The following is a 16435-nucleotide window of genomic DNA, read 5'->3' as shown; positions in this document are numbered from 1 at the left end:
ACCCCCTTGCATGGAGGTGGCGGAAAGGGGCAAGTGTCCTGCCATAGGAGCCCTGATGAATCCCCCCATAGTGTGTAATAGAGTGTACACTTTGTATATGTCTGATCTCTCATTTAAAGGGATCTGTCTCTGGACCAGCCTCCTTTAAGTTGCAGTTTCGTCCTCGGCAGGACACAGACCTGGAGTCTCATTAATGAAATATGTAATTATTACTAAGGAGTAGATTTTTTTTTTTGCTCGGCTACTTTAACCAGATTTTGCCGGAATGTTTTGGGAAGTGGCCGGCCTCTTCTGTCGTGTTTTCCTAGGCTTCTCCTTGGAAAGATGACACCGTGTAAAGGACCTGGACAACATCTCCGTCCAGCCAGATTTATTCTCCCTAAAACACTTTTAACGGCGCGTGCTGCTTTGACATTTAGAAGAACATTTGGAGACAGTGACTGGATTCGTTGGGATACGCTCCATACGGAGGTCTCTCCTGCCCCCTAGCGACCAGTTCTCACATTCAACTTCTCAAGCTAATGGTGAAAACTCGTACAAGCTCCAGAAGATGTGACCTTGGAGCGAGCAGATATCAGACCAACGTTTAGTGTACACATTTGTCTCCCATAAACATACAAAGCCCAACAAGACTGAAGACCAAATATGAAAGGTAGACTCTCCATCAATGTTCCTCAAATCCAAAATCACCGCTTTGGGTGAAGAGTATTGACCAAAGTCTTCAACCACGTCAACAGACAATCCACGAGAAGAAGGTCTTCAACTAAAGAGTAGTTGTTTGGTAATCTGATGACCAACGGAAGAGTCTCTAGGATTGAGGTCACGTACCAGAAGGGCAGAGAACCTAATAATCCGATAAAAACGTAACATTCCAGATTAGATATTTTTGCAGCACCATGGGAAAGATGCTTCTCCCCTTTCATGTGTTAAGAGCCCTTTATGTGGGTTCTTAGGCTACAGAGGTGTCTGATTCTAAATGATGAGGTCCAATCACTAGAGTCACGTCTGGATCCACCTTTATCAAACTTCTACGACTTGACCGGTAGTCAAGGCTAAGAATTTGAGGCCATTGCCAAGTGAAGGCCAAGGACTATGGCCCTTTTCAAAGAAAATAGGGTATGTTATATCTCTATGACTTGGCCGGAAGATTGTGTATTGATATCATAGTTCTACGTTGTCAGAAAACTCAGACCTCCCAAGGCTCAGCATCAGACTGGATGACCAAGGAATCATCCAAGAGCTTTCAACCCAACTACTAAACCTCAATTATCTTTGACTAGAGATCATATATTAGAAGACAAAGTTTTCAGAACATAGAGTGTTAGTATACCCGAACCACCAATGACCAGAAGAGGAAGCTTCCAGAACATAGTAGACCACCTAAGACTAAGATTCAGACTGGACAACAAAGGATTCTCCACCTGTAAGTCCTCTGATGATGAATAAGTAACCAAGGGACACCATTCCAGTTTTGCCAACTTCAATCTGAAACTAGTAGCACCAACAATGTCTACAAGAGGTTTTGAGATCAAAGTTCTGAAGTGTCATAAAACTCAGGTTAAGCTTCACACCAGATACCCCAAGGGTCTACAAATCACCTCTTAGACCTTAATGCTGTGTGAGTATTCCTGAAGAATCCCAGTGCAACATTGCCAAGGAACCTTCCATCTCGAACTGGTACTGCCACCAATGGCAACGAGGGATAGTTTTGAGATAGTTCTAATTTTTCCCGAAAAAATGGAAGGTTAATTGAGATTGCCAAGTGCCCTCAAGAAACTTTAGTCCAGTTGCCAAGACCTCTTCAATCTGGAAATTGCTGACCCTAGATTAGAGATTGCTACCGATATGGGAACATTGTGATGGCTTCGACCTTGTGTAGATCCGTGGTCATTTGCTCCAGGTGGATTATTGAGGTGCACAAGTGTTGGGCATTTACGACATTCTTATTGTGTACATTCCTCTCAAGCTCGAGCCTCATCTATCACCCACACCCATAAATGGGGTCACACGAAAATGTCTACAAAACATTGAGATGTAAATCACAGTTTATCCCAGTCTTCTCTTACACGCGACTCCGCACTGACCTCTCCTTAACCCATCGCCTCAGTGAAACTACAAGAAAAAAAACACAAGAACTTAATTTCACAATTTTCTTATCTTCCAAGAAAAATATACCTTGCAGGTTGACGTTGACTGGCCGGGACGCTCTCGCGGTTCAATGTCTTCTCCAATCCTGTAAATCTTGTAGCTCCGATACCATGTGCAACCAATTAGCAGAGTCTCAAGTGCCGAAAGACGGAACATTTATTGGAAAATTACTGAGCAATTAAGCTGAGAGACTTAATAAATGTGACCCCCGTGGACGGGCGCCCAATGGCGGAGATGCTTATTCGCAGTCACTTTCTATGTCTTGACCAGTTAATGGGGCCCTCGTTTATAGGGTGCCGAGACGACCTCCATGCTATAAAGAGTTGGATTTCCAGGAGGTTTAGCACATTGTAGAGTTATGTAGACCCCCTGGTAAGGGACGGGAAAGTCATTTGGATCATCTTCAAGCGGAAGAATTAACTCATGGATAATTAAAAGCAAATACAAGAGACAGGACTATATTTAGAAGTATAGTCAATCCAAAGTCTGTCCTAGCATTTGGTGGCCATATTGACCTGGACTAGGGTGCGGCAAGAGTTGACTGGACCTTTGATGCATTACATATGATTCGGGTCAAGTTCACCTTTGCCATCTCCGTACATCCTGATACTCTCCTGGAGAGACCTTCTTTGCGTGGGTTCTTCTGTTCTGCTGTCTCATTGATGGACCTTCTTATAAGAAGAGCCCCTGATTGTAAGATATAAACAAAGTCCATTCCACCCTCCAGAGGTGGGCCGGGTCGTGAGTGTCAGCAAAGAAAATCAGCGTCTGCATAGCGAAAATTAGGGATTCCACTTAGAGTTTAAGAGTCATTGTGGCACAATTACTAAGGGTCCGTCGGACGCATTTCCGACGGGTTTTGCGCTGAATTGGCTCGGGTTTTTGGTGCACGCGATCGGATAGTGGTGCATCTGTGCCGGCTTGCATGCGACACAAATCGGGGGTGGATGTCTGACGACCTGACTGATTCGGACAAACCGTGGAATTTAACTGCGGATCGCTAGATCAGCACTCACATGCACCAGGGAGAAGAAGGTGAACTCTGGCCGACCTCAGTGGGGGAAGCGACACATGCAGGAAATTGGACGCACGACCCTAGTGAATCGCAGCAGCTCCGAATCCTCGTCAGACATTGCAGATCGGCGGCGTCAACGGGACAGGTAAGTAAATGTGCCCCATTATCTCAGTCTTAGATTCCCCTTTAAGACAGTTTCATATGTTTCCATAAAATTTTTTCTGTAGAGGCTTCTTCTCATATTCACTGGTGACAGGATATTTCCTGCTGCAGAGAGATCCATCGGAAGCGGCCTGACATCTCTGACATCTTGTCCTTGGCGGTTAGAAACACTCATTGAGTCCAGATTCTTATCAGATGGATCTCATATCAGTTGCAATGAGTGTTTCCAACCACTCAGGAGAACACAGATACAAGATATACACCGAGACATCAGGCGGCTTCTGTGATGGATCTCTCTGGGACAGGGAACGATCATCCTCCTGAGAGTGCGAGAAGAAGCCTCACATAAGAAAGCGCATTTTTAAAAGAATTTTAGAACATATTAGATACCCAAATAAGGTGAATGTATCCTTCAATGTCATGGTTAGAACCTAGTCAGATCCTCCCAACCCAACCCAATCTATGGCTCCGACCTTGGTTGTGGACCTCTATATTCGGACACATCCCACCACCACTTATCCATTCGGTTCTACACTTGACTTCCTGCTTGGAACTTATTTACCCCAAACCCTCCGTCCCATTTTGACTCCAGTCTTGAGGATTTTCTTTTATTACGACGTGGCCCCAACTCCCTCCCCCCAGCTGTGACTACAGCTCCAGACATGACCTCCTGCTTAGCGCATATTTAGCCCCGATCCCCTCCGCTGCGTCCCCTCCCCCACTGCGGCCGTCGTTGCCTGCTTAGAACTAATAATTACATTGAGGTTATTACATTGTTAATTTTCCAGCACATTAGTGTAACGAGTCCTGCAGACGTTCCCGGGATTATTATGAATATTTGGGTGTTAGAAGTCAATAACCACATTCCAGACTCTGCAGACACTGCACCAACCCTCCCTCCCCCCCCCCCCCGCCGTCGCTTTATTACTTCTTTTTAAGTTATTTTCATCAAAAAGCATCAATAGGTTATAAAAGCATCGGTACAGGATTGTGTACATCAGGACATTGTGTTTCCTGCTCATCCATGTCACGTCAGGCAACACAGGGCTCAATGCTGAACGCAGGCTCGGAAGGGGAAACCTATGAATCCTGGAATTCTTAAAGAAAATGTCCATCCAGTTTAAATATGTCCAATCCTTTTTTCACTGCATTGTCATGGATTTATAAGACATAACGCCAGCTCCCCCTAGTGGTGGTGTATAATGTGTATGTAGTGATCTCCTCCTAGTGGTGGTGTATAATCTGTATGTAGTGATCTCCCCTAGTGGTGGTGTATAATGTGTATGTAGTGATCTCCCCCTAGTGGTGGTGTATAATATGTATGTAGTGATCTCCCCCTAGTGGTGGTGTATAATCTGTATGTAGTGATCTCCCCTAGTGGTGGTGTATAATGTGTATGTAGTGATCTCCCCCTAGTGGTGGTGTATAATCTGTATGTAGTGATCTCCCCCTAGTGGTGATGTATAATCTGTATGTAGTGATCTCCCCCTAGTGGTGATGTATAATGTGTATGTAGTGAGCTCCCCCTAGTGGTGGTGTATAATCTGTATGTAGTGATCTCCCCCTAGTGGTGGTGTATAATCTGTATGTAGTGATCTCCTCCTAGTGGTGGTGTATAATGTGTATGTAGTGAGCTCCCCCTAGTGGTGGTGTATAATGTGTATGCAGTGATCTCCCCCTAGTGGTGGTGTATAATGTGTATGTAGTGATCTCCCCCCTAGTGGTGGTGTATAATGTGTATGTAGTGATCCCCTCCTAGTGGTGGTGTATAATCTGTATGTAGTGAGCTCCCCCTAGTGGTGGTGTATAATCTGTATGTAGTGATCTCCTCCTAGTGGTGGTGTATAATGTGTATGTAGTGATCTCCCCCTAGTGGTGGTGTATAATGTGTATATAGTGATCTCCCCCTAGTGGTGGTGTATAATATGTATGTAGTGATCTCCCCCTAGTGGTGGTGTATAATGCGTATGTAGTGATCTCCTCCTAGTGGTGGTGTATAATCTGTATGTAGTGATCTCCTCCTAGTGGTGGTGTATAATCTGTATGTAGTGATCTCCTCCTAGTGGTGGTGTATAATGTGTATGTAGTGAGCTCCCCCTAGTGGTGGTGTATAATCTGTATGTAGTGATCTCCTCCTAGTGGTGATGTATAATGTTTATGTAGTGATCTCCTCCTAGTGGTAGTGTATAATCTGTATGTAGTGAGCTCCCCCTAGTGGTGGTGTATAATGTGTATGTAGTGAGCTCCCCCTAGTGGTGGTGTATAATGTGTATGTAGTGATCTCCTCCTAGTGGTGGTGTATAATGTTTATGTAGTGATCTCCTCCTAGTGGTGATGTATAATGTTTATGTAGTGATCTCCTCCTAGTGGTAGTGTATAATCTGTATGTAGTGAGCTCCCCCTAGTGGTGGTGTATAATGTGTATGTAGTGAGCTCCCCCTAGTGGTGGTGTATAATCTGTATGTAGTGATCTCCCCCTAGTGGTGATGTATAATGTTTATGTAGTGATCTCCTCCTAGTGGTGGTGTATAATCTGTATGTAGTGAGCTCCCCCTAGTGGTGGTGTATAATGTGTATGTAGTGATCTCCCCCTAGTGGTGGTGTATAATGTGTATGTAGTGATCTCCCCCTAGTGGTGGTGTATAATCTGTATGTAGTGATCTCCCCCTAGTGGTGGTGTATAATCTGTATGTAGTGATCTCCTCCTAGTGGTGGTGTATAATGTGTATGTAGTGATCTCCTCCTAGTGGTGGTGTATAATGTGTATGTAGTGATCCCCCCCTAGTGGTGGTGTATAATCTGTATGTAGTGATCTCCTCCTAGTGGTGGTGTATAATGTGTATGTAGTGATCTCCTCCTAGTGGTGGTGTATAATCTGTATGTAGTGATCTCCCCCTAGTGGTGGTGTATAATCTGTATGTAGTGAGCTCCCCCTAGTGGTGGTGTATAATGTGTATGTAGTGATCTCTCTCTAGTGGTGGTGTATAATCTGTATGTAGTGATCTCCCCCTAGTGGTGGTGTATAATGTGTATGTAGTGATCTCCTCCTAGTGGTGGTGTATAATGTGTATGTAGTGATCTCCTCCTAGTGGTGGTGTATAATGTGTATGTAGTGATCTCCTCCTAGTGGTGGTGTATAATGTGTATGTAGTGATCTCCTCCTAGTGGTGGTGTATAATGTGTATGTAGTGATCTCCTCCTAGTGGTGGTGTATAATGTGTATGTAGTGATCTCCTCCTAGTGGTGGTGTATAATCTGTATGTAGTGAGCTCCCCCTAGTGGTGGTGTATAATGTGTATGTAGTGAGCTCCCCCTAGTGGTGGTGTATAATCTGTATGTAGTGATCTCCTCCTAGTGGTGTTGTATAATGTGTATGTAGTGATCTCCTCCTAGTGGTGGTGTATAATCTGTATGTAGTGATCTCCTCCTAGTGGTGGTGTATAATCTGTATGTAGTGATCTCCTCCTAGTGGTGGTGTATAATCTGTATGTAGTGATCTCCCCCTAGTGGTGGTGTATAATGTGTATGTAGTGATCTCCCCCTAGTGGTGGTGTATAATGTGTATGTAGTGATCTCCCCCTAGTGGTGGTGTATAATGTGTATGTAGTGATCTCCTCCTAGTGGTGGTGTATAATCTGTATGTAGTGATCTCCTCCTAGTAGTGGTGTATAATGTGTATGTAGAGATCTCCCCCTAGTGGTGGTGTATAATCTGTATATAGTGAGCTCCCCCTAGTGGTGGTGTATAATGTGTATGTAGAGATCTCCCCCTAGTGGTGGTGTATAATCTGTATATAGTGATCTCCTCCTAGTGGTGGTGTATAATGTGTATGTAGTGATCTCCCCCTAGTGGTGGTGTATAATGTGTATGTAGTGATCTCCTCCTAGTGGTGGTGTATAATGTGTATGTAGTGATCTCCCCCTAGTGGTGGTGTATAATGTGTATGTAGTGATCTCCCCCTAGTGGTGGTGTATAATGTGTATGTAGTGATCTCCTCCTAGTGGTGGTGTATAATGTGTATGTAGTGATCTCCTCCTAGTGGTGGTGTATAATCTGTATGTAGTGAGCTCCCCCTAGTGGTGGTGTATAATGTGTATGTAGTGACCTCCCCCTAGTGGTGGTGTATAAAGTGTATGTAGTGATCTCCTCCTAGTGGTGGTGTATAATGTGTATGTAGTGATCTCCCCCTAGTGGTGGTGTATAATGTGTATGTAGTGATCTCCTCCTAGTGGTGGTGTATAATGTGTATGTAGTGATCTCCTCCTAGTGGTGGTGTATAATGTGTATGTAGTGATCTCCTCCTAGTGGTGGTGTATAATGTGTATGTAGTGATCTCCCCCTAGTGGTGGTGTATAATCTGTATGTAGTGATCTCCCCCTAGTGGTGGTGTATAATGTGTATGTAGTGAGCTCCTCCTAGTGGTGGTGTATAATGTGTATGTAGTGATCTCCTCCTAGTGGTGGTGTATAATCTGTATGTAGTGATCTCCTCCTAGTGGTGGTGTATAATGTGTATGTAGTGATCTCCCCCTACTGGTGGTGTATAATGTGTATGTAGTGATCTCCTCCTAGTGGTGGTGTATAATGTGTATGTAGTGATCTCCCCCTAGTGCTGATGTATAATCTGTATGTAGTGATCTCCTCCTAGTGGTGGTGTATAATGTGTATGTAGTGATCTCCCCCTAGTGGTGGTGTATAATGTGTATGTAGTGAGCTCCCCCTAGTGGTGGTGTATAATCTGTATGTAGTGATCTCCTCCTAGTGGTGGTGTATAATCTGTATGTAGTGATCTCCCCCTAGTGGTGGTGTATAATGTGTATGTAGTGATCTCCCCCTAGTGGTGGTGTATAATGTGTATGTAGTGATCTCCCCCTAGTGGTGGTGTATAATCTGTATGTAGTGATCTCCTCCTAGTGGTGGTGTATAATGTGTATGTAGTGATCTCCCCCTAGTGGTGGTGTATAATGTGTATGTAGTGAGCTCCCCCTAGTGGTGGTGTATACTCTGTATGTAGTAATCTCCTCCTAGTGGTGGTGTATAATGTGTATGCAGTGATCTCCTCCTAGTGCTGGTGTATAATGTGTATGTAGTGAGCTCCCCCTAGTGGTGGTGTATACTCTGTATGTAGTAATCTCCTCCTAGTGGTGGTGTATAATGTGTATGTAGTGATCTCCTCCTAGTGGTGGTGTATAATGTGTATGTAGTGAGCTCCCCCTAGTGGTGGTGTATAATCTGTATGTAGTGATCTCCTCCTAGTGGTGGTGTATAATGTGTATGTAGTGATCTCCTCCTAGTAGTGGTGTATAATCTGTATGTAGTGATCTCCCCCTAGTGGTGGTGTATAATCTGTATGTAGTGATCTCCCCCTAGTGGTGGTGTATAATGTGTATGTAGTGAGCTCCCCCTAGTGGTGGTGTATACTCTGTATGTAGTAATCTCCTCCTAGTGGTGGTGTATAATGTGTATGCAGTGATCTCCTCCTAGTGCTGGTGTATAATGTGTATGTAGTGAGCTCCCCCTAGTGGTGGTGTATACTCTGTATGTAGTAATCTCCTCCTAGTGGTGGTGTATAATGTGTATGTAGTGATCTCCTCCTAGTGGTGGTGTATAATGTGTATGTAGTGAGCTCCCCCTAGTGGTGGTGTATAATCTGTATGTAGTGATCTCCTCCTAGTGGTGGTGTATAATGTGTATGTAGTGATCTCCTCCTAGTAGTGGTGTATAATCTGTATGTAGTGATCTCCCCCTAGTGGTGGTGTATAATCTGTATGTAGTGATCTCCCCCTAGTGGTGGTGTATAATGTGTATGTAGTGATCTCCTCCTAGTGGTGGTGTATAATCTGTATGTAGTGATCTCCTCCTAGTGGTGGTGTATAATCTGTATGTAGTGATCTCTCCCTAGTGGTGGTGTATAATGTGTATGTAGTGATCTCCCCCTAGTGGTGGTGTATAATGTGTATGTAGTGATCTCCTCCTAGTGGTGGTGTATAATGTGTATGTAGTGATCTCCCCCTAGTGGTGATGTATAATCTGTATGTAGTGATCTCTCCCTAGTGGTGGTGTATAATGTGTATGTAGTGATCTCCCCCTAGTGGTGGTGTATAATGTGTATGTAGTGATCTCCTCCTAGTGGTGGTGTATAATGTGTATGTAGTGATCTCCCCCTAGTGGTGGTGTATATTATGTATGTAGTGAGCTCCCCCTAGTGGTGATGTATAATCTGTATGTAGTGATCTCCTCCTAGTGGTGGTGTATTATCTGTATGTAGTGATCTCCCCCTAGTGGTGGTGTATAATCTGTATGTAGTGATCTCCTCCTAGTGGTGGTGTATAATCTGTATGTAGTGAGCTCCCTCTAGTGGTGACTGTGGGCAGGCAGTATTATATCATGTAACACTGTGGCTCTGCAGAGAGTTGTGTGATGTGGATTTTCTCCTTTATAATCTTTAAAATCTTGGCAAATATATATAAAAACGTTGTATCTAGATCCGGGGTTGGTGGTTTATTTGTAATAAGATTCCTGGGTGACAATTAATAGCGCAGTATTTATAATCAGATGGTGACATAAACCTGCCCCCGGCCCGCGCAGTAGCTCTCCTGCCTTGTGTCAGGGTGCTGGGGCGCTGCCAGGGCTGGCAGGATGTGTATACACAGGGCACGGGGTGGCAGGGGGGCCGTCTATGTAAATATTTAATCCAGAAGATATTGTCAGTGTATCCGCATAGGGAGGGAGTCACCGCGCGATCCTGCAGCGTCCACACAACGCAGGACGTGTATGACTACATCAGTTATCTCTCTTATATCTATCGTAATCTACTCCATCCATATCCATTAAATCAAATCAAAAGACGAGGGGGCGAATTCTCTGTCTGGAGAAAACAAGGTTTAATCACCAGAGGCGACAGAGCTTTTTACTATGAGAACTGTCAATCTGTGGAATAGCCGAGCTCAGGCGCTGGTCACAGCAGGGACAGCAGAGAGCTCAGGCGCTGGTCACAGCAGAGACAGCAGAGAGCTCAGGCGCTGGTCACAGCAGGGACAGCAGAGAGCTCAGGCGCTGGTCACAGCAGGGACAGCAGAGCTCAGGCGCTGGTCACAGCAGGGACAGCAGAGCTCAGGCGCTGGTCACAGCAGGGAGAGCAGAGAGCTCAGGCGCTGGTCACAGCAGGGACAGCAGAGAGTTTAGGCGCTGGTCACAGCAGGGACAGCAGAGAGCTCAGGAGCGGAGCACAGCAGGGACAGCAGAGCTCAGGCACTGGTCACAGCAGGGACAGCAGAGAGCTCAGGCGCTGGTCACAGCAGGGACAGCAGAGAGCTCAGGCGCTGGTCACAGCAGGGACAGCAGAGAGCTCAGGCGCTGGTCACAGCAGGGACAGCAGAGAGCTCAGGAGCTGAGCACAGCAGGGACAGCAGAGAGCTCAGGTGCTGGTCACAGCAGGGACAGCAGAGAGCTCAGGCTCTGGTCACAGCAGGGACAGCAGAGAGCTCAGGCGCGGGTCACAGCAGGGACAGCAGAGCTCAGGCCCTGGTCACAGCAGGGACAGCAGAGAGCTCAGGCCCTGGTCACAGCAGGGACAGCAGAGAGCTCAGGCCCTGGTCACAGCAGGGACAGCAGAGAGCTCAGGCGCTGGTCGCAGCAGGGACAGCAGAGAGCTCAGGTGCTGGTCACAGCAGGGACAGCAGAGAGCTCAGGCGCTGGTCACAGCAGGGACAGCAGAGAGCTCAGGCGCTGGTCACAGCAGGGACAGCAGAGAGCTCAGGCGCTGAGCACAGCAGGGACAGCAGAGAGCTCAGGAGCTGAGCACAGCAGGGACAGCAGAGAGCTCAGGTGCTGGTCACAGCAGGGACAGCAGAGCTCAGGTGCTGGTCACAGCAGGGACAGCAGAGAGCTCAGGCTCTGGTCACAGCAGGGACAGCAGAGAGCTCAGGCGCTGGTCACAGCAGGGACAGCAGAGAGCTCAGGAGCAGAACACAGCAGGGACAGCAGAGCTCAGGCCCTGGTCACAGCAGGGACAGCAGAGAGCTCAGTCGCTGGTCACAGCAGGGACAGCAGAGAGCTTCAAGAAGGGTCTAAATGCCTTTTTACACTTAAACATTGACGGTTATATGGAATTTTTCCCATAAATCCCTTCCTTATCCAATCCCTTCCCTTCCTTGGTTGAACTTGGTTGAACATTGTCTTTTTTCAACCTTTTAAACTCTGATATCTGATCTGATATATCATTCCATAGAGTGTGAGTGTCAGGACTTATAGATGTGACCCCCCCCCCCCCCCACCCGATGTATAATAACACGGACATTATCATCACTCTCTCTCCTTTGGAATATGATTGGTTGATGACAGTTCTGTACATAAATCGGACACAGATGGGCAGCGTCGGCTTCATGTGTACGCCGGACCGCGGGAGATGGAGTCTACATTTATGTCATCGGAAATGTTTTTGCTGCAAATGTTCTATTCCTGGGATTTTTTCCTAAATAAACCCCAAGTAGGAAAGCTCCTCCCTCCCACCCATAGATCCCGGTGCCGTCCCTGGTGCCAAGAGAGGGGAATGAGGGAGTTGAGTGAGACATTGGCTGTGTGACTCGCTGTAGAGAATTCCTGAGAGAGGGGGGAATGAGGGAATTGAGTGAGACATTGGCTGTGTGTGACTCGCTGTAGAGAATTCCTGAGAGAGGGGGGAATGAGGGGATTGAGGGAGACGCTGGCTGTGTATGACTCTCTGAAGAGAAATCCTGAGAGAGGGGGAAATGAGGGGATTGAGAGAGACACTGGTAGTGTGTGACTCTCTGAAGAGAAATCCTGAGAGAGGTGGGAATAAGGGGGTTGAGGGAGAAGCTGGCTGTGTGTGACTCGCTGTAGAGAATTCCTGAGAGAGGGGGGAATAAAAGTGTAGAGAAAAAAGCTGGCTGTGTATGACTCGCTGAAGAGAATTCCTGAGAGAGAGGAATGAGGGAGTTGAGTGAGACATTGGCTGTGTGTGACTCGCTGTAGAGAATTCCTGAGAGAGGGGGGAATGAGGGGATTGAGGGAGAAGCTGGCTGTGTGTGACTTGCTGTAGAGAATTCCTGAGAGAGGGGGGAATGAGGGGATTGAGGGAGAAGCTGGCTGTGTGTGACTTGCTGTAGAGAATTCCTGAGAGAGGGGGAATGAGGGGATAGAGTGATTGGAGTGTTAGGAGGCGGGGTTACTGTACGCTGGAGCGCCCCCTCCTCCGTGACTGGATATCTAGTAACAGAGGGTATCAATAAAAGTCTTTTTTAGAAGAATGCTGGCTCTAGTCCCACGGATAGAGGCAACAGTGGATCATGTATAATGACATCTAAAAGCTGTGTGTGGCTTGTAGGGGGGGGTGTCGCTGGTGACAGGTTCCCTTTAAAATAACAAATCCATAAATTATATTTCTAATATATTGTCTAATATCCCGCTGTCTCTATATATCAGTATGCTATGGAGTTACAGGAGAATATTATACTGGGTTTCAATGAAAAATCTTCTCGAGGAGCCAGTACCTCAGCTGTGATGGTGATTTTGGTTCTGTTCAAGGTATTTATGGGCCAATGTGGAGAGAAAGGGCCCAACCTACCTAGGGGCCGAGGTTAAGGAGCATGAGGTGCCAGAACCAAGGAATCCATCTTGATTGATCTATCGTTCCAAACCATTCTTAGTTTCTCAGGACAATCCAGCTCGTACCACCTACATAGAAGGCGGCATGGAGGGGCTCTGTGAAGGTGCTGCTGAAGGTGTACAAGTGTCTCCTTGACCCACAAAGCTCATAGAAGGAAATCTTCCCGGCTTCATAGTCCAGGTAGACCCTGAAAAGGTGACTGGACAACCTGTAGGGTAGATATGTATGTATCCGGTCATGTGACACGTAATACCTGTTATAATAGCCCCAGAGGCACCACGACTTGCTGTTACTTCCTATCCACGACTCATCGCCGTCTCTGTCTACACTGTTGTAGGCGACTCCCAACCTCCACTCCCCAGACACATCGGTTTCCGCATCCCAGTAGTGTCTTCCCGAGGAAAAGCCAACTCTGCTCAAGACTTGGTTGTGCCGAAATCTGCCAGGGGTTTCTGGGCGGTTGATGGGCAGTAAAGTTATGGAGGCCGTTCTTGAGCATGGCCCTATGCGTAGGTTATCGGGGGCGGTGTGGACATCCAGTAATATATCTGCACGCTCCTGGGGTTGGTGTCTTCTTTGTGAACCAGTCACGATGTCCGATAACCCTTGGTATAGAGTGTCCAAGTTAAGATCTTCATGTACATCATCAACATAACGGTCTACCAGCTCTTCCTCTTCCTTGGTGGGATCCTGTGGGACCTCCTGTGGGTTAGTCATGTGACACAGCTCCTGAATGTGACAGATCTTCCTGGTCAGCTCCTCCTTCTCTAGTTCCATCTTCTGGATCAGATCATAGACTGAGAGTGACGCCTGCTTCTCCTGCCTAAAGATCTCATCAAAGATCTTCTGCTCCAAGTCTTCCAGATGTCTCCTGATATCTCCGAATATCACAGCCGCTTTCTTTCTTTTAGCCATTGATGTCTCGTGTATTTGTCTTCGGCGTCTCTGAAGACCTTGAAGTTTTTTCTCAGTCTCATCCCTATTGGAGATCAGTTTCTTTAGAGAATTTTCTATCTTCTGTCTTATACCGTTATAACCTGACTCCACCGCTTCTACAGTTGGATGAGTCTCTTTGGAGCAGGAACGTTCTGAGATCTTCCTATAGACTGAGCCTTTAATGTTCTCCTGGAATGTTATTGGGCCAACTAAGACATGTTCTCCAGAATCGCTGTGGGCTGTCAGGTGGCTGTCACACACCGAGGCTTCACACACCAGGCAGGACTTAGCAGCAGGTACAGGTGAGTACATGCAGTATGTGCAGAAAATCCAGTCTACTCCGTCCTGGGCTGATGGAAGAGTCACAGCCATGACGGGAATACGAAGGAACTCGAGTAACGTGAATCTTCTAAGGTTGAATCTCCAAATCTGAAACGGAGGAAAATGTTCAGCAAAAGCGTGAAGATAGATATTCCCAAATTAGTAGAGACTATGACACCATATAAGGGTTAATATCTGGAATTTTTGGGCTAGCAAAAGATTCAGAAGCCCCCCCTCCCCCAACACACACCCCCACCACCTACTACATCCACTCAAACACAGATAAGACAAATTCACCAAATCGGTCCCTGTCCCCACAATCTAATCAACCTACCTGTATGTTTTGGAGTGTGGGAGGAAACCGGAGGAAACCCACACAAACACGGAGAGAACATACAAACTCTTTGCAGATGTTGACCCTGGGACTATTTTGGTACAAGTTCTGTTTAAAGGGGAACTGTCACCAGGAAAGTGATTTATAGCGGGTGACAATTTCCAATAGCCAATGATGTGCTGATTTTAAAAATGCCTTTGTCAGCATTCTGAATCATCTCAGTACTTTACAACAGTTTATTACACATTACCTGGCTACCTGCCAGCAGCGTGTGGTGAGTCCCAGGGGAGGGGCAGCTGCAGCCTGTATCTCCTCATACATTCTTCCTCTACTCCACACCATCCCCCTCCCTCCCCTGGCTGCTCAATGTTCATGAGTAGGGGGAGGGAGCTGGATGAGTTGGATTACCACCTCTAGATCATTTCTCTTTATGGCCCCAGTGTTGTGGCATCATCCAGAAAATCCACATTGAAGTGAGATTTATAAAGTCTCGGAGGCAGAGAGTTTAGCACTGGAGCCGCGCTCTCTCCGCTGCACAAATCCTCCTCTTCTGTGATTGAGATTGTGCACCAGACGTCTGGAAAACTGATTAATAATTTACCTAGAGGCAGGACCTTCAATTACAGCGCAGTGGACAATCTTAGGAGCGGAGAGCTGGACTTAAGGACCTTCAATTACAGCGAAGTGGACAATCTTAGGAGCAGAGAGCTGGACTTTAGAGTGAAACTCTCTGCCTACTTGACTTAATATTTCTATCTCACTTCAAAGCTGATTCCCCAGATGCTGCCATGAACTGGAAGGTGTTAACCCCTTAGACAATAGGCTGGTTGTGGTTTATTCGGTCCATGTCTGCTCACAGGATCCCTCCGGTATGTGGAGCCCCGCACTGTTCATGCGATGGTTATGGCCCAGAGGGAGCTGGACTTATGGCGTCTATTGATATTAACAAGGCTCCAGAGAGGAGATTTCATTCCATGTAACATCACGGATCCTCCAGGATCTGCCCTGGGGCCATGTGCAGGGACATAAACTCACCCCGAATTCTTCGCTCCCCACCAGACGCCGCCACAATGTCTACAAGTAGAAACTCATCTCTAGAGAGCAAAGTGCGAGGTGTGAACCTGGGCCAAGGGCGGAGGAGGATCTCCAGGATGTCACTACTCTAGTCACACCCAAAGCTGCAGATCATTGTGGAGACGTTGTGCTACTATCCTGCTCACAGCTGTAGTTTTGTTACAATGTAAGAGCAATTCAGCTTAAAATCCAATTGTTACATCAATCAGCAAAAGAGCCGTCTACACTGCAACAAAACAGCAGCTGTGGCTCTCAGGCTGAGGCTTTATCATTGTTTCATTCACTGACAGTGAGCAGAGATCCTGCGACTATTGATCTCTGTTAATGTATGTTTTAACTCTTGTTAATAAAGTTGTTCTAAGAGGGGCGTTCTTGTTACGTCACGCACCCGGAAGCGATTTTTACAACTGATTGGTTAGCTAATCTGACAGTCTTGACTACTATTGGCCGCTTGGTGCCAAGCAACGGGAAATTCATTTGGTGATTGGGTAGTTGTCACCAGGCCGCGCACCATGATTGGCTGTTCGGCTCGGTAGCCGGCGCTGATTGGCTGCCGGTGCAGCACATGGTCCGGTGACCTGTACAGGCTGCGGCGTGTGTATGGGGTTGTCTGGGCCTGCTGTGGAGGCGCCTTTCCCGGGTCCTCGTCATGTCACAGCCCGAGGCTCGGGCTACAGCGCCCGGAAGAACAAGATCCCTAAGGAGCCGCTGCGGCACATCAAGAACCGGGCGCGGCAGGAGGCGGGGGAGAGGCACGGGCCGGCCGTGGTCTATGTGCAGGTGGTGGCGGCCGGGAGCAGAGACGCCGGGGCCTCCGT

At 47.0% G+C, this 16435-nt stretch overlaps 1 protein-coding gene across 1 annotated transcript; it reads right to left on the bottom strand.

The window, feature by feature from the left end:
• Window positions 1–11623: 11623 nt before the first annotated feature.
• LOC140065168 (uncharacterized) lies at window positions 11624–15757 on the bottom strand. Its single transcript, XM_072112727.1, has 2 exons — window positions 15579–15757; window positions 11624–14317 (listed from the first exon to the last, which is right to left on the bottom strand). The coding sequence occupies exon 2, from the start codon at window positions 14258–14260 to the stop codon at window positions 12989–12991; it is 1272 nt and encodes a 423-aa protein (XP_071968828.1). The 5' UTR covers window positions 14261–14317; window positions 15579–15757; the 3' UTR covers window positions 11624–12988.
• Between the last annotated feature and the right edge of the window lie 678 nt (window positions 15758–16435).

Source organism: Engystomops pustulosus, chromosome 6 (genome assembly GCF_040894005.1).
Source record: "Engystomops pustulosus chromosome 6, aEngPut4.maternal, whole genome shotgun sequence".
NCBI lineage: Eukaryota > Metazoa > Chordata > Amphibia > Anura > Leptodactylidae > Engystomops > Engystomops pustulosus.
Note: the sequence above shows the minus strand (reverse complement) of the source record. Positions and strands in the feature narration are given on the sequence as shown.